General features: G+C 25.0%; 2 protein-coding genes across 5 annotated transcripts; both read left to right on the top strand.

The window, feature by feature from the left end:
• The first annotated feature begins 368 nt into the window (after positions 1–368).
• Positions 369–1252, top strand: LOC135927965 (protein D2-like). The gene is made up of 6 exons (XM_065464254.1): positions 369–518; positions 560–613; positions 657–723; positions 766–903; positions 944–1022; positions 1066–1252. The coding sequence occupies exons 1-6, from the start codon at positions 372–374 to the stop codon at positions 1205–1207; spliced, it is 627 nt and encodes a 208-aa protein (XP_065320326.1). The 5' UTR covers positions 369–371; the 3' UTR covers positions 1208–1252.
• A 5277-nt stretch (positions 1253–6529) lies between these two features.
• Positions 6530–18442, top strand: LOC135928001 (protein D2-like). Of its 4 annotated transcripts, none has more exons than XM_065464301.1 (8): positions 6530–6595; positions 6668–6765; positions 12752–12872; positions 13072–13131; positions 16307–16373; positions 17160–17297; positions 17434–17503; positions 18232–18442. In XM_065464301.1, the coding sequence occupies exons 3-8, from the start codon at positions 12753–12755 to the stop codon at positions 18341–18343; spliced, it is 567 nt and encodes a 188-aa protein (XP_065320373.1). In that variant the 5' UTR covers positions 6530–6595; positions 6668–6765; position 12752; the 3' UTR covers positions 18344–18442. The 4 variants fall into 4 exon arrangements, with proteins under 4 accessions (XP_065320373.1, XP_065320375.1, XP_065320376.1 ...); XM_065464303.1 differs by having other exon boundaries at positions 6668–6785; XM_065464304.1 differs by having other exon boundaries at positions 6540–6595; positions 6668–6729.
• The last annotated feature ends 5626 nt before the right edge of the window (positions 18443–24068 follow it).

Genomic DNA, 24068 nt, shown 5'->3' with positions numbered 1-24068 from the left:
CTATAAACGACATTCGCTATCGATTAAAGTTTTGCTGAATTGTCCTGATACGATTTTCGAGCATTACATCTACCATATTAGATTTCATTTTAAATTTGGGTGATAAATATTATGTATTTTGGATATTCATTTCATAATTTTATCTAATTCCTAACTTTTTGGATGGTGCATGAAAACATTGTTATAAATAGTTCAGAAAAATAAATTAGGTTTTAATCTTTAACCTGCACCATCAAAAAGTGGCTCCTGTATGCTAAGAAGTAGTATAATTAAATACTGATTAAAGATGATATCGATTACGGTTAATTTGGCTTACCAGAATTATTGTTATCTCAGTGACATAATTTATTAAATCACCTGAATTTTAATGAATGCATTCATTCATATTTAAATTGACAAATTATAATTTTGTGAATACATCAAAATTTACTATAATAAGACGGCATTTTGCTCTATTCATGGAGAAAGAACAAATTATTCCTGATGTTGTAAAAACAAAAGCTGAGCATAAATTAGAGGTTAATTGCAAAGTTATAAGGATCTTTATATATTTTTATAGGTTAAATATGGAAGTCATGTTGTAAATGAAGGGAATGTTTTAACTCCCACTCAAGTTTTATATATTTTATTTTGAAATATAATATTCTTACTTTTAGGTTAAAAATTCACCTGTAATTAAGTGGCATGCTGATGATAAAGATTTGTTTACTTTAATAATGACAGGTTATAATATATTATAATATGGAGGTTGATATTACATTAAAGATCCTGATGCACCTAGTAGAGAAAAGCCTATTTATAGAGAATGGCATCATTGGCTGGTTGTGAACATACCTGGGAATAATATAAAATCAGGTGATGAAATCTCTCAATACATAGGGTCAGGGCCTCCCAAGGGAACAGGTATATCATTATTTTGATAATTCTAATATTCCTTTTAAAGGTCTTCACAGATATGTATTTCTTGTATACAAACAACCTGGTAAAATAGATATTTCAAAGCTCACAAAACTTACAAATAAGTTTATAAAAAAATGGAATAATTTTGAATAATTTATTATTTAGGTCTGGAGATGGCAGAGGTAATTTTAAGGCTGAAAAATTTGCAAATGAACATCATTTAAAACCACTTGTAGCTTGTAATTTTTTTCAAGCTGAATGGGATGATTATGTTCCAGAAATTTATAGACAATTAGGGGGACATTAGGATATTTTTATTAATTATTTTAAATAATGGAATATAAGTATTTAAAAATAAAATTAATCAAAATTGTTGTAGTTGTTGAATTTTTATTTTATTGATCTTGCTTTACATTAAATTAAGAATAATAATTTTTATTTTTTTTATAGCATCTTACATATTTTGAAGTTTTAATTATAATATAAAAAAGAATAAATTAAATTATTGTCTCATTATTAATTCTTTACATACATTAGACATTTTATAGCTGAGTTTAATACTAAATAAAATTTCCTATTTTAAATCAATTCAATACTTTAAATGCAATTTTATTTCATAATTGAACACTTTTTTAAAATATCAATAAACACTTGGACAGAGAAATGAGACATTCTATGGCATATTATGATTATGTGCATATTAAAATCATACAAAAAAACTAGATATTATATAATACACTGTGATGCAATCAGTAGTGTAACAACTTTTCTTCAAAATTTCTTTGAAACCCCTACATGTATTAATTTATTTCCATATAATATATAATAAAACTTCAAGTTAGGGCAAGACCAAGATTTTACCCAACTTGGCAGTCACTCAATTTATCAAGGCAATTTCTAATACTTAGTAGTTAGTAAGAATTTTGGGACTCAAAATTTTTTAGTTTATTAATCAAAAAGACACCATTTACATAGAAATATAACAACTTAATTAAATTAAATTTAAAATTTTTGCCAATATAAATAAAAATAATTATTGGCTATAAATAGCATTTACTGCTTTCCTAGGAATGTAAATATCAAGAAAAAAGTATAAAAATGGGGGGAAAATATGCTAGAAAATTATTTTAACGAAATTTTGAAAAAATTTTTCTCTAAAAAAATAAAAGTATTTATTTTAATAAACAACTAAATGCAGAATATTGACATAATATTTTCTAGGGTTGTACAGATATTAAATATCTGATTAGAAACGATACTTTTAAAAAGTATCGGATCAGAAACAATACTTTTATAAAATTTAACCAATATAATTATTTTTACGCTGCATTTATTGTAAACCCGTTATCTTCATGCGGTCCGTTATTTAGCTCTGAAATCACAGCTGTTTCTTCACATTATTTAATAGATAATGCTAAATTAGAGATATTTATTTTTTATAATATTTAAGAAAAATTATATACCCTTTTATCGAATTGGCCATTATTTTCATAATCGTATCGCAAATTTTTTATCAACGCACCGCAACATGTTTTTCAAATTTTTATAATAAGCATTATCATAACGCTCCCTATTTATAAACTATACCTATTTATTTATTGCCTTGATTTTGTAATAACGCAACGCTGAACATAACGCGTTTACTATAGATACAACCTTATTCACATATTTTACTTATTTTTGAATACTTTCTCGTTAATAAATCTGAACAACTCTCATAAGAGTGAAGGAAGTAGGAAGACGCTACTTTTAAAATAAAAATGATAGAAGTAAAGTATATCAGTAAACTAATATTTACCCAAAATTTTTGTGTATTTTTTATTTGTTTATTATTTATTTCATTGTTTTCATTAAGAAAAAATTTATGGTATAAATAAAAATCATTGGAATTTAAATTTCATTAATTAACATAAAGATATCAATATTTTATCTCCAATCGATCCTTTGATTATTGGAGGGTCGAAGCTCAAAGATTTCTAACTTTGGCAAACCTTGCACTTAAGGATTTGGCATCTGCAACAAGTGTTGATGATAAAGATAGCCCTCATAAGAGAAGTTTATTATCACACTTGAGGCTATCACAAAGAAAAATGTCGAATATTTTAATTTAATATTTCATTTATATATTATTTTATTAATTAATATTGAGATTTAATTTGTTTTTACTTTTTATTCAAACAAAAATATATAATTTATTATACAGAAAATTTAGTATGAATATAGTTATTTAGCATATAAATGTATACCTGTTTGTGTTAAGGTTCTAAAATAGATAAATGAAAATTCTGATCATTAAAAAAAATATAAGACTATCCTATATGTATAATTCTTTAATTGCTATAACTTAATAAAATAAGACTTACTGTATATCTTATAAATACAAACCCTTTTTTCTACAAATTTAAAGATGAGAAATGTTTTTAGAATCTTAAAGCTTTGAGGTTTTTTTTCTCTCATTTTTAAGAGCTGGGAAAATATTCCGATTCAAATTACTTTAAAAAAATTTATAAACCGATTTTTTTATTATTCCGTTATCTTAGGTTTTATAAAATAATGACAAAAAAAAATCAATGTAAATATCTGGTCGGTATTGGTGCCGTTTTAAATAAATATCGGATCGGTGAAAAAATTGTATATTTACCCTATTTAAGATGATTGTGATATTGAAAAGTTGCAATAAAATTGGTTGATAATATTTTCCATAAAGATTGATGTAGTAATAAAATCAATTTAAAAAAAAATAAATGAACGATAATTTTTTCTTTCCCCGAAAAACGGGCTTTTTTTTAAAAAATCTCTACCATTTCACTTAAAATCTGGAAACGGAGTTTTAAACATTTCCATTTTATTATGATTAATTGAAATATAATCAAGTTTTAAAACAAATTATTTAGCTAGCCGTCTGCAACAGGCTGGTTTTTAGCCAGTCCGTTCACGCCCATCCGTACTATAGGCTGGCAAACATTTAAAACAAATGGTGGACCAGGGAATTTAAAATATTTTTTTCTGACGAATTGAGCAGATGAATCTTTTATTTATTAATATTTATTTTTTATTTCATATTTTATAAATTTAATTTTAAATAAATACATTTAAAAGAAATAATTTTTCAAATATAACATTATTTTTATTATACTCTTTAATATCTTTTTTGAAGGCTATAAAAGTTTATAAATAGATTTTTTGGTCTTACATTTAAAAGAAATAAATAATTTTTAATATTTTTTTTTATTTATATAATCTCTTCATCTTTGTTTATGAAGGCTATAAAAGTCTCTAAATATATTTTTTGGCCTTATGAGATAATTTATTTTTAGTATAATATTTATAAAATATATTATCTATGAGTTTTATAAAGGAAAAATTAGTAAATATTGACCTAAATGGATCATTTTTTTGGGGGGGGGGGGGGAATATGGAACAGGAAATCAATCCGAGAAAAATTTAATTTGGATTAAGAATAGATTCCCCTTTATTTCAGTTGATTTAGATAATCATTGGTGGGAATAAGGGTGGGGGTGAATTTATTTAGAAAAAACCAGCCCCAAATGCTCCTTGTCTCGCTCTGGGTATAAGAAAATTGGAACTAAAATTTATTAGATATTCGTATTTTATTGAAAAACTTTATATATGAGATAATAGCACATTTATTTATTTGATCCAAATCTCTCGTTATAAATAGTAATATGTTATTTAAATAAATATATTTAATTCATAAGTTTAAATCTAATATAATAAAATTTGTAGTAAAAATACTAATTATTTATCCCGATTTGAGGTAGAGAATAACAGTTTTTCTTAGCCTCTTCCAAGTTATCTTGCATAATAATTTTGTTTAAGTCTATAAATTTGTCTAGCGCTAAACTGTAAACGGTTTCGAAGGGCATATTTATCCCTACTTTCTTCACAACATCCACTCTATAAGTTGGCAATCTTCTCTTCCCCGATTTCCATAGCTCTATTGTGATCATGGCTCCCCATTCTGGTCTTTTAGAGTAAGAAATATTTAATGCCGTCATGAAGGCACCAAGGGTATGATCGTGAGCCGAAACGAATTCCAACAAGGGTCTTTTTCTTAAATATCTTCTATATTTACCATTTTTAGGAATAATTGTCGCATTGTATGATATTTTATGAGCTTGCAATCGGTCTATTAGAGTGTACATCAAATGACCTATGACATTCTTTTGTAATGGTATGTTATCCCTAACAGCATTCACAAACATAAGATCTAACAAGTTGTCAATGATATCCGTGGTAGCCCGATCCACATTCCATAATTTCGATAAATTATCTTTAATTTCTGCTAGCTTGATTACTTCTTTATTCCTTTCTTCGTGATCCAAATATTCATCTTGATTCCTATTTTTGAGACTGTTAACGCAATCCGACAAATCGCCTAATTCAACTATACGTATTAAAATTTTTATTGGATCTTTTGTTTCATTTATATAGAAGGATTTATAAAGTGTTTGTAAAGAAGGCATTGCCATATTAAACCTTTCCTTAAACTCTGAGGATTTCTTAATATTTTCTATTATATTTTTCCTATAATTTAAGCATATATCGGCAGCGCTTAACAAAATGTCAGGATTTTCCATGATAGTTATGTTCAATAAATCCTTGTCCACCATCCTAACCCGGTCCAATATTTGAGAATTAACCAAATTATCTTTGTTTTGTAACCCTATCATATAGGCTATTGCAGTTTGTATAGCTCTGGTCGATTTGCTCGAGAATAATCTTATGTGAATTTTACGAAAAATGAATCTCTCCCCTAATAATTTCGTATAATGTTCCGAATTTTGCCGGCCTGAATTCAAGATCTGCAGTATACCATGATCTGTCATATTACCTTCCCCATTCGGCCAAATTTGTTCGTCAAAAGTAAATTTTTCCGGAGCTAATTCCTTGTACGGGGCTCTCTCTCCGTGACGACTCAATTGAAAGACATATAGTAGTTTATCTATATTTTGGAAGGAAATATAAACATATAAACACATATTTTATAAGAAAAATTTAATATATACCTTTCGATTTTACTCCATTAACTAATGCAATCGCCAATATAAAAATAATCGTATTCATTTTAGGTGGTATAATAAGCATGTAAAAAGAGAATTTTAAAAGTTTAGTGATTATTAAACTATATTTACTTGCCTTATATACCTTTCAAAGTTTCAGTGTATATATCAATCAGATACGTATATTCTTATTCAAATAAAAAAGAGTGACACATCTGTATAAATAGATAAATTAAATATTTTCTTTACACTTTATTTATAGATAGGAAACTCAACTTTAAGAATATTAGTACTATCATTATTTGAATAAAAACTCTTGATTATTTGTTTAATTAATAAATGATTAATTTTTATTTGCTTAGAAATAAAAAGTTATTTTTATATTATTTAAGATAAATTTCCTGTTCTTAAGCAAATTGACGACTATCGCTAATTATACAGATAATAATGAATATAATTTGTGTAATAATCAAATCAATATTTATCTTTTGCACACTATATTTTAGATGCTAGAAGAAATCTGCATTTTAAAAGATAAACAACAAATTGATGGATCTTTTTAAAGGCTGCGTTTAATTTCTAAAAAAATTTTCAAGAAACATCTGATTGAAACGCTATGTTTTTTTTTAGAATTTAGAATTTTATAATTGATAAACGTGAAATATACTCATGTAAGTCTAATTTACATATTAATAATAAAAATTTTAAAATTACTTATTACATTTTAAATATCTGTTATCTAGTCAGGCGTCTGGGAAGCGAGAAGAGGCGTCTCCTTAACTAAAAAATGAAAATTATTTACGAAGTATATTTGAAGAAATATAAATGGTTTTGTTGAATGGTAAAGTAACCCAATAAAATGTTATATTATACTATACTTTAAATGAATTATTTTGAATTCCTTTGAAAAAATATAGGATTGGCCTTGCGAACCCAGATATTTCATCTAAATCAGATATATTATTAGATTCATTATGATTTTTACATTTGGGTAGCAATAAATTATTAATTATTTAGCTGTATAACTATCTTAGACAATATATTTTATAGGGATTGGCTCAGAAGAGTAGTTTTATTTATTTGAAGCATCAGCAAGTATAGTGAATAATAATATGTATCTATCACTAAATATAATTTTACGTTTGCTTACATAACAAGAAAAATAATTATGTATATCGTCTATAGCTGCAGAACAGTAAAATAAACATTTATATCACAAAGCTAATATATGTCATTATAAATTGGTATATTAACCTTTTTTTATTGTTAATTAAATAAACTTACTATATATTAAATAAACATTCTATATCTAATTATATATAACATTTTTCAAAAAATTATAATGATTTGACAGAAGCCATGAGACTAATATTATCAAGTTATATAAGAGGTTCGAAGCTAAATCTAAGTTAGTTAATTTGCAATATAAAAATATACTGACATTTAATGTTGAAAAATAAATCAAAAATCTGGCTCTATTATTTAAATTTTGGAAGTTTAATCTAGTAGAATCTTTCAAAAAGCACCATAGCATTGCATACCTTAAAATGGATTATTATAGTTTTTTAAAATATATATAAAAATTACTGCATATTTTGATAACAATACCATAAGCACAAGCACAAATGAGAAAACTTTATCTTTATTATAGAGAATATAACCTATCTTAGAAGTACGTCGTTAGAAAATATATTGAATGGATTAGTTCTACTTAATATCAATATCAGGGTCTCTAATTGAACAGTGAAACCGAGATAAACCGTTATAATTTCGAATAGTAACCATAACTAAACCGTTATAAGAATATTTTGAAAGAAAAAAAAAATCAAATTAATATAAATACTTTATCAGATAATAATACTATGAAGACATCAACTTCTTTTTCTGTTTAACATAAAATGAAACTAAGAGGTTTATTAATTGTTTCCCCAAATTAATAAATCAACTATAGAACCCAATATTATATCATTTTTAATTAAGGAAATAAACCCCATTATCAATTGTTGAACATTAGAAATTTAACTGATACAAGTTACAAATATTTGTTAAATTATTGGAATTATAAAAGAATAGATGATCAAGTTTCAATAATATTTAAAATTCAGCAAAACCCATTTACCTAAAAGTTACTCACTAGTTAGTGATATAAAAGTAAAACTAATTTATTATTGTTCATCATTAAAATCAAATACTCGATATAACAACAAACTCCCATTATATTGAGTTTTAAAAGTACTTCAATATTTTAGAGATTCGTCATTTGAAATTCAAAGAATTTATAAATAACCTACAAAAAAATATTTAAAAAATATATTTTTATTTCGCAGTGTTGTATTTTAAGTATTTTATTAGCTCAAAACTACCAGCTTATCCTGGGAGCCATATTTAAAATAAAGAAGACAAGAGGGAAGAGGAGCATAGTATTATATATATATTTTTTTAAATTCAAGGAATTTATCAAAAAAATAGTATTTTGGTTCATTATTTTAAATAAAATATTGCAATATATCATCCCTGCTGATCAATTTCATGGAATCCAAAAAAAATATCCTCCAAATCGTTGCAGGGTTACTGAGAAAATTATATGTGTTTCAGGAATTTATTTGAAGAAATTTCAAAGAAATAGAAGTAAATTAAGAATAATGGCTGACTATATAAAAAATGTCGGCAAACATCCCAAAATTGAAAAACTAACTTAATCTAGCGAGGTTATAATAGGTAGATAAGCTATTTTTAAAATATTCCAGATTTTTAAATTTGTTTTTATATATAAATTTTTTATTTTGCTTTTTTTTTTAGCTAATTTTAGTTATAACTTCCTTTGCTAAATTTAGATAGAAATATTTTTTTTCCTTAATTTTAGATATAATTTCCTTTTTTCCTCTAATGTTAGATTTTGAATTTCATTTTTTTTGTTATTTTTAAGATATAATTTATCTTTTTTATTAATAGATCGAAACAAATAGAACATAATTAATGGATATCATATCTTCCTAGAATGCTTTATCTAAGAATTTTTAGGCTTGGCGTTATTTTTAGCATCGATAAATATGTTTTTTTAGAGAAAGTTAATAAAACATACTTTGAAGATTTTGAAGTAGATCATTGTCAGGAGATTGCGGGGTAAAGTGCAAGTATATGGAAATCAATTCGGTTTTGTGGGCTGTTTGACCATGATCCAATTTTTACCCTCGAACACTGATCAAAATAGGGGAAAATGGGGAAGGAGCTGCATAGTGTTTATTAACTTGGAAAAGACATATGATACCATGTCTAGAAATCTGATATGGTAGTGTATATAAAAGAGGAATCCCGGACATATACAAATTAGATGTATGTAAGAGGATTGATTCAAGGCCGTTTCCCATAGAAGCTTGGTTACCAGCGTTAATTCCCTTTCTCTTTTTATTCATTTGCAATACTATAACAGAGGACTAACAGAGGCCAACTCCATGGTCATTGTTGCATACATAACATCGTGATATGCAAAGAAAGAAAAGTGATGATAGCACAGCGAGCATGGGCAGCTAGGTTGGAAATATGGCATCGCAATAGTTGGTCTAAGACAATGTAACTGGCAACAAACATTGCAGGTGGGTGTCAGAAACTATGTAAATCGCTCTATATCTAAAAATTGAAAAGTTTAGGTATCTTGGGTCCACAATATATCAAAACGGAGGTTGTCTTGACAAGGTCAACACTAGGTTACAAGAGGGTTGGATGAAATGGGAAAGTGTATCATTGGTGCTTTGTGACACTAAGATGCCACTGTGAATTAAAGATAAGGCATATCAAAATAGCGTCAGACCGATCTTGTTGTATGGGTATGAAATTGGGCATTGCCAACTTATGAGAGAAAAATGTTGGATATAACCAAAATGCATGTGATTAGATGAAGCATATTTTACACCAAGCTGAATCATAAGACCAATGATAGATCAAAAAAAGAAGATTGGCATAGATCCTTGTCGGAAAAGATAAATCAGAGTAGACTAAGATGGTATGGATATGTGTTAAGGACTGGCTCAACTAACGTGAATCGGCAAGTTCTCGTCTTGACCTGAAGTTACGGGCATGACTAACTTGAATTTCTCAAATCCGCAAGTACATAATGGATATATAAATTGTCTTTGATAAGGCCCAAAGCCAGCCATATGGAAGGATGGGATTTGTTTTAAAGACCCCATTTAGTTGTGGGATTAGCATGATAAAGAAGATTTTATTTTAGCGATTTATTTTTCTAGAATTATAGTTGTTATAAATAATCCAGGATCACTGAATTATTTACAATATCTTAATTTTTGGAAGTGTTAGAAATACATCTTAAATTTCATTTGTAATATATATAGAATTGGGCAAAATACTTTGAAAACATATTTCGTTAGGCAACAAAATACTTTTATAAATATGTATTTCTGCTACGCCTGTTAAGTATTGCTAAACAGGTTTTAGGGTGAGAAAGGTGGCTGTTAAAACCAAATTTAAAGAATTTATTACTTTTAAAAGTTAATTAAAAGCTAATTAAAAAGATTATATATTTTTAATTTATCCTATTTTATAATAAATAAAATATATTAATCTAAAAAAATATGATTTTGTTTTCGTTACTTTTCTAAAAAAATGAAATCAAAGGAGCGGTTATGGAGTGGCACTCTATTACTTAGAGCGGAAGTTAGCTCCTTTTGAAAACTCAGCAGCGGAAGAGAGAGCTAGCTCCTTTTAAGCAGGTAGGAGTGGGAACGGGAGCTAGCCGCTACCTATTATATATAATTACATTTAAAAAAAAATAAAATAAACATTGTGTAAATTATTTATGTTCATAATTTTTCAATATTTTTTTTTAGTGTAGTATGTTCTTGCATATAATGAAGTCTAATTATTTGATCGGTTTTTTAATAAACTCTGGTTATGAATTAACGGAGATAATTATATATATATAATATATAATAAAAACAGTATTTATGCACAAAATATCAAAATACCAATTACATAATGTGTGAATCTAGACTGCTTGGTTGGGAAAACAGATCCTTATCTATGAGAGGGAATTAATTTTTGCCCCCCCCCCCAACTCCAGAATTTGTGCTTTTGGTCATTTTCTATTCCATCTCCAATTTTTATAATTTGACAGGAGATAAATTTCTAAAATTAAGTATCTAATAGATGATGGTATAAATAAGACCTAATATTGGTTATAATTTAACTTATTTTTTATAAATATTTCGGATTTTTTTGTTTAAATAGATATAATTATTAAAAAAATTTAATTTTTGTGCACGAAGTCATTTTTAACAAAAAAATGGATTTGAAATATATCTAACTTTCAAGCGATGATAGTATTGATAATAAAATATAAATTTAGGATAATCATAATTTAACAGTTTGATTAATTTTTTTCTTCTTCTAAATTAGAATTTTGTGCCCATTTTCAAACTGTTTTGTTGCATGAAACTTAATTCTTTTCACCTTTATAATGTACTTTAAGAAATATATATATTTTTTAAAATAGATGAAAGATATATATACCTTGATAAAAAAACAGAAATATACATAAAAAATTTTATTTCTCTCTTATTTTGGTATAAAAAAAAATTAAAGAATATAGATATTTCTAAATTTTAATTATAAATTTATTCTTTGAGTTTTTTATGATTTACAATTTTGGTGTAAACAATTTTTTTTGCCATTTTTTTTTGTTAAATATAAGTGAAATTTTAACGCATATATTTTGTTTAAAATGCTTTTCACGTTTTTCGAGTTGTTGAACAAATAGCCGAAAGAATGGTAATTGATGAACCTTCAAATATGTTTTGAAGATTTGACACTTTCGAAGCTCAGAGCAAATTAAAATTTTTTTTTTTTAAATTTTACTATCATAAAAAATGTTACCTGAAATAAAATCGTGATATTTTTGTAAATCGTTCAATTGATGAACTAAAAATTAGTCTATTGTGATAAATACGGTAAGATATTCCGAGAAAAAAACTTGTATGCCACTCCTTTAGAATAATTAATTAGGTATAAGCGAAAAAAAGAAGACATTTATTTTATCTTAAGATCTTTTAGAAGGAGCAAAAAACAAATCCCCTAAAGGTGTTTGCCTTTAAAGGATATTATAATATTTTTTTATAAAGGAGGCATTGTGTTAATTTAATTTATATTTTGTGTTGGTACGTTAATCTGGCGGCCAAAATAAAAAGGTTATTTTTAGAAATTCAAGATTTATCTATTGTTTTATGACTGGTTATTGATGATATATAACCAAGTCTATTTTAATCATAAATTATGTGTAAAATTAACCAAACTAAATATTCTTATAAAATAAAATTTTATATCATTGTAAAAACAATTTCTATTTTTTATATTTATGTGACATAAAAAAATCTATAAAAAAACCAACCCTTTTTCTAGAAAAAATAAAATAAAATAATATTTATTTCAAATATAATTATTACATTTTGATTTTAACAAAAAAATATTTATTAAACCTTTTACCAAATTTTTTTTTATTTACCTTCAAAGCAAATAAAATATATTTTCTTATGTTAAAATAATATAAACACTTTGAGAGAGAATAAAATAAAAAATATTCTATATAACCTATTTAAAAAAATATAATATTTTGTTTTAAAGTGTTGATGATCCGACTTTTTGCTATAAATAGTCCCGATAATAAAAATAAAACTGTTTTTAAAAAAATAACACCATTCATTTTAGTAAAAAATTTTGATTTTTACCCGAATTTTAAATTTTAAATTATTAATTTTATTTTTAATTTAAAATTAAAATTAAGTTATCTTTTAGTTAATTGTTTTTTTAACAAATAGAATGGTTATAATCAAATTTTCTTTCATCTTTTTCTGCGTTTGTTTGGGAACGGTGGGATGTTCTTTGTCCGGATTCGACGATATAATAAGATGCCATAGTTGCTGTTCGCAAAATGTGCAGGTTTATTTAATGATATATTTTTCTTCTAATAAATATACAATCGTTTATTTTTTGAGGCCACTCTTTAATTTATTTACATTTTTTTTCTTCTGTAAATTAGTTAATTTTTTTAATTTTTTTATTTGTTCAAATGTATATAATTTTATTCATTCGAGAATAAAGTACCTTGATTTAAAAAAAAATTTGAAACTATTAACAGGTTATGTACGATAGAGGTGAAATCAGTGTGAACAACGGGACAGTATTGAAAACTTCGCAAGTATAAATTTAATAAAAAAATTTCTTTTTAAAATATAAAAAGTCATTTAGGCACAATGTATAATATGTTAGGTGGCTATATGTGTTATTTTTTCAACTTTAAATCATTAATTTTTTGAGCGCGTGTTTTTTTTTAAATTTAAAAAACTGATTTTACTGGATATGCATTCCATCATGTTTGTAATACCTACTATGGCAATTTTGCTAGAGGAAATTTTGAACTTATTAAAGTTTATATTAGTTTTTCGATAGATTTTATATTTTAAAATATAAATATAAAATGAATCAAACTTGTACTGAAAAATTGTCTACAATTCATAATAATACATTTCCAGTATAAAAGCTTTTTAAGTTTAAAAAAAAACACGCTTAAAAAATAAAATGATAATGACACATTGCTTGAGTGATAACGCCTTATTTCGATAGCTAACAACTAGGCCTTAATGAGGGCGATTTTTGATTTAAAAAAAATTATGTTTAAATAGGTTCCAGCATGTCTAGAGTAGGGAAATTAATTAATAATAATTTTTTTATATTTGATAAATCAATAAATTCACAAAAATTTACGCCGTAAATTGTTTGATGTTTAGAAGTCAAATTACACCAAATTCTGAAATACATTTCTGGTCAATTTAAATTTTTCAAATTTAAAAAAATCACCAGCAGTGAAATATTTAAAATTGAGAGATGTTTAATCTCCATGAATCATTTATAATAATGTAGAAAATATTTTCTTTATTACTTGATCTCTACCTTATAAGATTTATGTATGTTTTTACACCTCTCCTACCCCATTTTTGTATATAAAATAAATACAATTAAAAATTCGGTCTATTTATAAGTTCTCCTTCACCTATTGATTTGGATGGATATTGAATATAAAATTAATATAATTAAAAATACGGTCTATTTAATAAGATCTCCTTCAACTATTGATTTGGATTTGGCATATTTATATATTTTTTTTATCGATTATTAAGAAATAATTAACATATTGGCGTTAAAAAATTATCTGATTAAGTTAAATTTTTTTTAAACCTTTTTCTCGTACAAATAAATAATAAGTAAACAAAAATTAAAATCGATCTGAGAAAAATTGGTACATAACATTATGTGAATAAAGCTGGAATCCAAACTGGAACTAATGTCGGTTCAGGTAAAAATAACGGCTCTGGGTTCAGGTTCGATTCTTAAAAAATTATAATGTCGGTTTGGTTTGAAAACCCGGTTCATACCTATTCGCATACAAGCTAGAATAATGTAAAAAAAAAAACTTTTTTTAAGAAATGTTTTATCATTATTCTCTTTATAAAATAAATTTTCAAGAAAAATTAAAATTTTTTTTCGTTAAAATAAATTTGTAAACTTAAAAAAATAATATGAAAAATTTTATTATCAGTTACCTTAATTTATTTTGTATTAACAGTATACATAGAAATGAAAATTTCTTTGTAAAATTTATTCCAAATTAATCATTTGCAAAAAATTTCAAGAGAATAATGATTCAGTCATGAGGCTGATAACTAAATATTATTGATACTAAATAATGTATTTTGGCAATTTATTTTCTATAAAAGTTTTACCTACCAATAAATTTTATATTTATTCCTTATGTTAATTTTTTTTTTTTATAAATAATTAATATATTTTTAATTTAGGCCAATTAAATTATTATATCCATGTTGAAATATATATATTTTTTAATAGTTGGTTTTCAAATTTGATAGACAAAAATAATATAGAAAAATTAAATTTCTTTTAGATATAATTTATTCCAACTGTATATTAATACAATATTTTAAAAAAAACTAGGTTCTTTTGTAAATTTGTCTGAAAAATATATTTTCATTTTTGGTCCATATAATATAATATTTTTTATTATTCATTTATCTTTAAAACATGTAAACAAAATATAAAGAATATATATATATATATATTAAAAGTGAATGTATATCTTAAAAAAATCTATGGCTAAAGAGCTTATAGTAAAAATGTTCCAAAAAACAGGTATAATTATGTTTAAAAATTTTTAATTGGAGTTTTTGTTTAAGAAAAATTGATTCGCAATATATATTATTACAATAATATTTCTTTTACAATTATCGAGATGGGCCAATTTTTTTTTCTTCAAATAAATTTTTGGTACAACAGTTATTCGATAAAAAAAAAGTAATAATAACTTAATGATCACTCTATAGTTGTTAAACGGTTGCTAATTCAATATTTTAGCCAGAAAAATATTATCTAAGCCTTATAAAATATTGAATTTAGCCGTTTAAAAATCGGCCCAAAATGAGCTATTTAACAACACTACTCTCCATTAGTGTTGTTCCGCTCGATTTGAGCCAATTTTTTAAAAACTGGATATTTTATGCAAAAAAATATTAGATTTTGTTTATAGATGGCACAAAGGTTTGGACATCTATTAGCGAAATCTCGAGGCTTTAGAAAACATATTTTCTGGCTAAAATATTGAGTAAGCCGTTTTTATAAATAGGTTCGAATCGAGCCGTGTAACAAGACTACTCCACATTTATATACCTATCACCCATAGGAAAAACAATTTACAAATCGGAGCCAAAATTATTTTTTAAAAAATATCCAAATTTAAAAAATTCGAATCGGCCTGGAATGATCAAAATTACAAAAAAATCTGAAAATTGGTATCTGCAGGTTTCTATGGTGATACTTGATATTTGAAGTGAAGACCTGCAAAAATAAATCCTGGCACTACTCAAAAGAGCCCCGCGCATGGCATATTTAAACAAATCAATAATTTCTACATTTAAATAAATTTGGGTAAGGGCGAGCCTGCAAATTTTTTATTTTTGTTTGGGTTCTTAGGGACAAATCAAAAAATAATTTGATCCTGGCGTGGAAAATTTGATATATATATGCGTAAATTAAATTTTATAACCGGGTTTTTTCGCTAGTTCATAGATTTTTAAAACGTTAAAATTTGGGAAATTTTCCTAATTGGGATAAATTATAGATTTTCAAAGACATCAGAAATATTCAAAAAGGGGGGAAATTTATAAATGAAAAACATTTATAAAAGGCTTAGCTTATACATATATTTTATATGATTTTTTATATACCAAATTTATTATCTATATTTTATGTTAATTAAGTTGTCCTTATTTATGAATACTTTATCAAAAAAATATACAAAAAAGGTAAAGGATCAACCAAGCCTTAAATGGAAATACGCGGAAGATAGTTTATATACTTTGATAAAAATAGGTTAGAATTTTTTTAGTGTGATATAAAAATTTTATTAATTATATTGTTTGTCTACTTATATTCTGTCGTATTGGGTTTAGTATTGTTTAAATGGCTTACTATAAATTTTATAAGTGTTACGCAAGCCTAAATATTTTGCTCATAGATGGCCCAAAGATTTGGACATCTATTAGCAAAATTTCGAGAATTAGGGAATATTTTTCTGTCTAAAATATGGAGTTAGCCGAAAAATTGGCTCTAATCGGGCCATTTAACAACATTTATTGGGTGGGATATGGAACTCATGGGTATTTGGAATATCTCAATTGCATATAATAAGAACAATTTAAAAATTTGACTTAACCGGAAATGTATGTTAGCCCCTATAAAGTGCTCACACTGAGATAAATTTCAGACATTCATCGCCAACTTTTGAATTACTTTTAAGTTATATTAATTTTAATATAGATGTATTCATAAAATTAAAAAGTAGACAAATGGCGAAAATTGTCTTCTGAAATTCATAGGTGAGACACTGTGCCTATTTAACATTTCTGATCAAATAAAATTTTCAAATTCAAAATGGCCCTCAGCACATTATTTAAAATTGAGAAATAATCCTCAAGGATTGCCAATACGATTATAGCATTTTATTAGCGCAACTTGCCTAAGGTAGGTTAGGTATCATTCGGATCACTCTACATTTTGTATCGAAATTAGATTAGGCCGTATCTTAATGAGCTTGATATGGATAAATATAAATTTTTTCAGGAACCAGAAGAAATATTTTTCATATTTTTATAACAGATCCAGATGCCCCCAGTAAAGCCGATCCTACAAGCAGGGAATGGCGTCACTGGCTCGTAGTTAATATTCCAAGGGATGATGTGAACGAGGGAAACATTGTCAGCAGCTATAAGGGAGCCGGTCCGCCTAAAGGCACAGGTTTATATTTCACAAAACCAATCTGTAAAGATTTTTAAAGAGAGATTTTGGCCTGGTCCCAATAATTCTTTAGCGGCATCGAAAAATTAATTGCTTTAGTCAAATAATATTTCAATTTTCATGTATTGTATAACAGGTTTCCATCGATATATATTTTTGGTTTACAAGCAAAACGGTAGATTGGACTCCAGTGCTATTTCCACTCAGTAAACATTATTTATTATCAAAGAGTTTAAAGTTCTTTTCTATATTCATTCAATAAGATTAGTTTTAGAAAATAACAAATAACTATTTAGCCAATATTTTAGAATTCTGATATTTATATTTTGATATTCTAGTCTAACACTGATCTCCATTGCTTAATATATAATTTTAAATAATATCATAATGTAGTTGAAACAATATCAAAAGAGATGGTAAGGTATTTATCGAGGATAAGATTAAGTCGGTTTTTCTTTATATCCAATTCCTCTTATAATGAGCATCCACGAGTTGAGGATCAAATTTTCTTTATGTTATTGGTCCCTGCTTCATTTTAAACTTTCCTAAAAAATTTTCCCCGCCGTTTTTACAAGCGCGTCTTGTCCGAAATGCCAACTCATAGGTGTAGTTAAGATTTTCCCAATGAATTTTTTTCCCTATACCCCATTTGTTTATCCTTCACCCCTATTTCTTCGAGTGTTTAACTATCCAGCCACGCTGAGGCAGGATAGGATTTGGAGGAAAGGTATTTATAACCCCATTATCTTGGCACCTTATATGTTAATTTTAACGAATTAGAGAGAAAAAAATAATTAAATAGTTGGTCTTTAAAGCTCAATATATGTTTAATTCTTATTTTCTAATCAATGGACCTTTATTGTTAAGATTTAAAAACAATCTCTGGAAGAATGATAATCAATAAATTTTTTTTTTTTAAAATTATAAATTGAAGGCTAGGTGAAGTTCGGGCTAAATTTGATGCTAGTCAATTCGCCAATGAAAATTCTTTGGGAGACCCGATATTTTGTAATTATTATACCGCGCAATTCGAGACAAATAATTAAATGTTAAATTTTTTTTTACAAATTATTTCATATAATTTCTTTATCACGTCGTCTCCGTATTTATTTGTTCATTACACTCTTGTTAGTTCATAGTTTACCACAGATTTAAATTGGTATATATAATGTTAAATAAAAAAATAATCATCATGTTCATTAAAAAAGCTAGAGTTTATGGGTGTTAAATATTTAATATAATTTTTCCAACAAATTTTAAATCCATTAGTTTGATACAAATATCAAATATAAACAAGAATATGTAATTTGGATTAGATTTAAGATAAATTATTTTATCCAAATAACTTTAAATAATAGCTGATGGGATAAATCTTTCTTGTGAAATTAAAATGGGAATCTAATAAATTAAGTTAATTTTTTTTTTTGAATTTACCGATGCAGTAATGCATTCATAAGAGATATATAATAATATTAAGATTAAATATGGAATGTTTACTAGAGGCCATAATGGCGAGGGATATTTATACAATAACTTGGGGTAGAATCGTATTTTATATATCTTTTCTTAGAGGTATGGATGATAAAATAGAGGATGGGAGGAGGCAATCTGGGCATCTTAATTTCGGAAATTATTCTTGTGTTTAGGCGAGGGTAGGAATGTGCGTCGGAATAGGTTTTTGGAAATATGAAAATATTTTCATATTAAACGATAATAATATCATAAAGTAAGTAAGATTTTGATGTGATAAAAAGTAACTTAACAAATTCTTGTTCTATCCCCTTATAGTCGCAAGTATGGAGATGCTTTTGTCCAGTTCTTTACTTCGATAAATTGTCCCCTCATCTTTTCCATATATTTTGCAAATTATAAAAAATTGTGTATATATGTCTTTAAAAGTAAATTTTAATACACTTAGATTAAAATATGAAACGCTGAAAAAAATTTTTCCTTACTTACTCAAGATTAAAAATCTTAAAAGCTATAAGATTTTTTAACTGATTTTCCCAGATATTTTTTTGAAAATCGAAAATTTTATTTTTGATAATTAAATTTTTTTAAAACTTACTTTACATAATTTATGTTTTTATTTTTGCGGGGGAAAGGACCTTATGGGGTTTTTTAAGCATGATAATTATATAGTATCAACATCGAATCGTCGGTGGAATATTATAATGCTTTATATTCACTGTTTCGCAAAAGGTATTTTTTGTTCATTCAATTCTTTTATACACTGTATTCTCTTCCATATCAACAATTAAAATTTTAAAATTTAAAGTTGAATAATTTTTATTAGCATTATTATAATATTATTAAAAATTTAAGAAATATTTTTGTTTCTAAATGCTCTCTTGAAAAATTTTAAAACGGATATAGAGCATTACAATATTCAGTTAATAAAAATAATTGAGTACATTTAATCAAACAGTTTAAGTTCTCGGGTCTAAATCATGAGGGGGGGATACAAAGTTTACTTAATGTCGGAAATTAACTTTTAAAATTTTAATATCAAAATTAAAATATTTTTAATTCGTCAGGTTATCTTATTGATGTGTAACAAAAAAAGAAAGTTGGTTATGTAAAAAATAAATTCTTGTTCAGAGATATTTATACGGAGAAAGCTAGTTCGATTCCCAGCGTCTTATTGTTAGGATTGTTGAAAGGGTAGTCGGTAATTTACCAGTTACAGTTAAAAATCTTTTTAGGAAAATAGAGTCGAAATATATTAAGAATTTATTTATTCTAAATTAAGATCATTAATCATGCTATCATTATAAATTAGGGGAAAATATAAAGGGGGGGGGGTTTCAGGGTTAAATAAATTTAAGATTATTATTTCAAAGATTAATAAAGTCTGTATAATATATATATAACTTAAAATCAAAGATAACTAGAACATAACTATTGCTAAATATTTACCATACCTTAATCTTAACAGATAATAATCCAGGATAAGTCTTTTTTCATGTCATAAAATCATTTATAATTTTTCCACTTCCAGTAAGGATCAAGGTTAACTAGACCCAACTCTCATTTTAATCTTCAAAGATTTTTCCTAATAAATCTTATGATGAAAATATTTTTTAAAAAAAAATTATTTATTTGAATATTATTTTTAACTATTCAAATATTATTGGTAAATATTAAAAAAATTTTGAATATAAATATTATTCAATGTCTGATTCGTAGGTTACTAGGAACTTGGCCTGCTTTGGTTTGGAAAAATTTAACTTCTGTTTCAAAAATGAAGATTAGCGTATTATTGGGGCATACTCTAATATAATTAATATGATAGTCAATTCGTGCATAAAATCATAGTTTGAAAAAACTTATTTTTTATAAATATTTTTTTAATTACATCTTAAAATATTTTTTATGCATGAAAATTACAAAAGATTTTAGAATTTTTAGGAAAAATTTGATCAAAAATATTTTATACTTCAAAAAAAAAATTTTTTAAAAAAACTATTTTCAAATCATATTAGACAAATTAGAGATTTTATAATAATAATAACAATTAATTATAAGGTAATTTAAGCCCAATTTTTTGGTATAGTTCTAAATTTTCTAAAAAAAAGAAGAAATTGATCAGGAAACTTTTACTGTATTAGTTATTATTAAATAAGTTTTCTCTTTTTGTGTATTAAAATTTATAATAATTTTTTATTTTAATATTTCGATTTCAAAATTATATAATACTGTTTATCTTCACCAAATTTAAAAGTAATTTATTTGTTGTTAATTTAAGGATGAAAAGTTTAATTTTCGCTAGTCTTATAATGTTTATTTTTGTGGAAAAAAAAATACAGTGGCAACAAAAGAAAAGGAGATTCATTATTTTATTTTTGTTTTAAAGGAGAAAAATTTTATGTATATACAATGACTGATTTTTGTTATGGAAATTGTTGAATAAAGAAATATTGTAGAAGAAAAGATTCATAAATTAGTGAAGAGGCAAAAAAATATATAACATAAAGGAAAAAGGTAAAGAATATATATATATATATATACTTTACGTTCTACTTTATGTTCAATTTAATTATATATAAACTTTAAGTTCTACTTTACTTTCATTTTAATTTACTTTTATTTTAAAAAGAAAACTTCAATAATATTTTTTTTATAATTTAATCTATGAATATATATCCAGAAGATGGCGTTAATTGTTTAGATTTTTTTTATCATAAATATCTAACTGTTTATTTCTTTCTAAACTAAGAAAATTCTAATTTATTACCATAAATTTAAAAATATTTGTATAATTTAATAAAGATAACATTTTAAACTAATTATAAAAGCGAAATTTTAAATTAAGAGTTATCTTAAATATATAAAATGAGATTATTTTATCTATTATCTAATATGGTAACCGTTTCCTGATTAATTTCTTCTTTTTTAAAAAAAAAAAATTTTTGTTACCTTTTTCTATATATGCCAAAAAAAAATTAAAGATTTTTATAATTAAGGGAGGAGGATGAGAAATCCGTAAAAATTAAATAACATTTCAAAAATATGACGAACAAGGACACGGTCTAAAATACGGAATAAATACTTTTAGCCAATATGAAATCGTGAGGTTTAGCCAAAATTTTGTTATTAATAATTCTTTCTTCATATTGATTAGACAAACTATACTTGTTAAGGCACTCAGATACACTAATAAATCACGAACCATTGCTAGATTGTTTTAGAATTAAAGCTTCCAATGTTCAGCCAATTATAACGGAGATGATATAATGATATTAAATATTTTGAAGATCAAATGAAAATAATTATGGGAAAATTAATAAAGTATAATCATGATTTTTTGGGCAATTTGAATATTATTTCAAATTCGAATCGTATATTTGTTAAGATGAAGTGCCAGAAACTTCCTCAAAATTAGATTAGTACTCTGTTTTAGAAAAAACAAGCATATTTAAATGAAATAATTTTTAACACATTATAAAATAGGTAACATTCTAATATTAATTAATATGATTTATAAATTTTTTTTCAAAATTCAAATTCATTTGAAAAAAAAATACTTCAAAATATTTTTTTATAATTTTTGATTTTATCTTGAAATATTTTTTACCCATGAAAATTACCTAAGGTTCATTTTTTTAAAAATTTTTTTTGGGTAATCTCTTTATTTATATTAAGAGCCAGCATGATATATAAATCTATATTAAATAACATTTTAAAAAATAAATTAATTAAATAAAATAGGTAAACATATCTATAAAAAGCAAAAATACTTTATTTTCAAAAAAAAAACATGAGAAGGGGGGAGGATAAAAGCCATCATTGAGATCCGAAGAGAATTTAAGAAATAAAAGACTAAAATTTGAGGAATTTAGAAATTTTTTTCTAAAACACTTGAATTTTTCGGGTGTGACGGGCTTAATTAAAATATTGACTTTCATAATAGGGCGGGTTGGGTTAAATTTTTTTGTAGCAGCAAGTGTGAAAGGGTGTAAAAAAATTTTTGCCACCGTAAGCGGAGTGGGTGGGGGGGGGGGGGGTAAAGTAAAAACTGCCAGAGCCCACATATAACTCTTATATTAATAATAATTATATAGAATATTTACAAAATACAAAAATAACAACAATATAAAAGTTTATGAAACTAACTATAGATAATTTACGGGAAAATTTAATATAATAAAAAAAAAATTATAAAGCAAAAACGTCAACTTGAGGATATATATTTATAGATTAAACTATGCAAACAATGTTGAAATTTTTTTATAAATTTAATTTTTTATTCTCATAAGAAATATATCATACATCATCCATCTTGACAAATTCGGTCATGTAGGTGGAGTTATTCGATGCATCCATCTTTAAAGAATTTTATTTGGATATAAGCATTATATTTGCATCAGGAGAGAATGCATATAAAGTGTAATATCATGAAAAATTTTGTATAAGATACGCGAAGGAACATACATAACTTGGCCTCCATGAAGTGGTAGGCAATAATAAAAATTTTTATTCTCGCAAGAAATATATCCTACCATATTTTATATCAAAATCATTACATTTTCTCTTTTGTCGTTGTAATTTAATATCATCATTAAATTTAGGTAAATCTTCGATAAAAAAATATTAATAGATCTAACAATGTAAAATGAAAGAAATAACAAAAATCAATCGACAAAGTAAAAGTCTACTTATGGTATAAAATTAAAACAAACGTATATATTAACAAATTTATATAAATAAAATAAAGGGGCCTAATACGTCAAATTAAGTTAAATATAAATATGAATAATATCATCATTTTCTTATTAAATTTACTGTCAGGTAAAGAAATGTTGAATTTATAAGAAAATAGTAATTTATGAAGATAATTTTTTCAGGTTTGCCCTAAATATGCTTGTATTTTTCATTAAAAGTTTAATATATTAACCATTTCACTCTCAATGATACTTTCGAAAATTATGTTTTGATAGCTAAATGATATATAACCCTTTATATTTTTTTTCATTAATAAATTTATCATCACTTTTACTAAGTTAAAGATTTGTCTTAAATGCGATCTTTTTTATGTAATATAAAGGAACTTAGTAATTTCTAATGTTCTTTCTTCCTAATGGTCGCAAGTGCCGAGGGACATTAGCGTCATCGTATCCCAATATTAACTCCCCTCCACCACCTTCCCTTATATTTTTCATAATTCAAAAAAATGATATTATATTAATTTTTCATTCTTATTTTTACATGTTAGTTAATCATAATAGTCAAAAAATTCATTATTTCATATAAAAAAATAGGATAAAGTGA

Source organism: Gordionus sp. m RMFG-2023, chromosome 4 (assembly GCF_954871325.1).
Source record: "Gordionus sp. m RMFG-2023 chromosome 4, tfGorSpeb1-WG-v2, whole genome shotgun sequence".
Lineage (NCBI taxonomy): Eukaryota > Metazoa > Nematomorpha > Gordioida > Chordodea > Parachordodidae > Gordionus > Gordionus sp. m RMFG-2023.
Note: the sequence above shows the minus strand (reverse complement) of the source record. Positions and strands in the feature narration are given on the sequence as shown.

Excerpts from the sequence above, each read along its gene's own strand:
- LOC135927965 (XM_065464254.1), top strand. The coding sequence starts at position 372 with ATGCATTCATTCATATTTAAATTGACAAATTATAATTTTGTGAATACA. Across the intron at positions 614-656 it reads ATGTTTTAACTCCCACTCAA|GTTAAAAATTCACCTGTAAT; the intron begins GTTTTATATATT and ends TCTTACTTTTAG. Across the intron at positions 904-943 it reads AGGGCCTCCCAAGGGAACAG|GTCTTCACAGATATGTATTT; the intron begins GTATATCATTAT and ends TTCCTTTTAAAG.
- LOC135928001 (XM_065464301.1), top strand. The coding sequence starts at position 12,753 with ATGGTTATAATCAAATTTTCTTTCATCTTTTTCTGCGTTTGTTTGGGA. Across the intron at positions 13,132-16,306 it reads CAGTATTGAAAACTTCGCAA|GTAAAGGATCAACCAAGCCT; the intron begins GTATAAATTTAA and ends TATACAAAAAAG. Across the intron at positions 17,504-18,231 it reads TCCAGTGCTATTTCCACTCA|GCTAGGTGAAGTTCGGGCTA; the intron begins GTAAACATTATT and ends TATAAATTGAAG.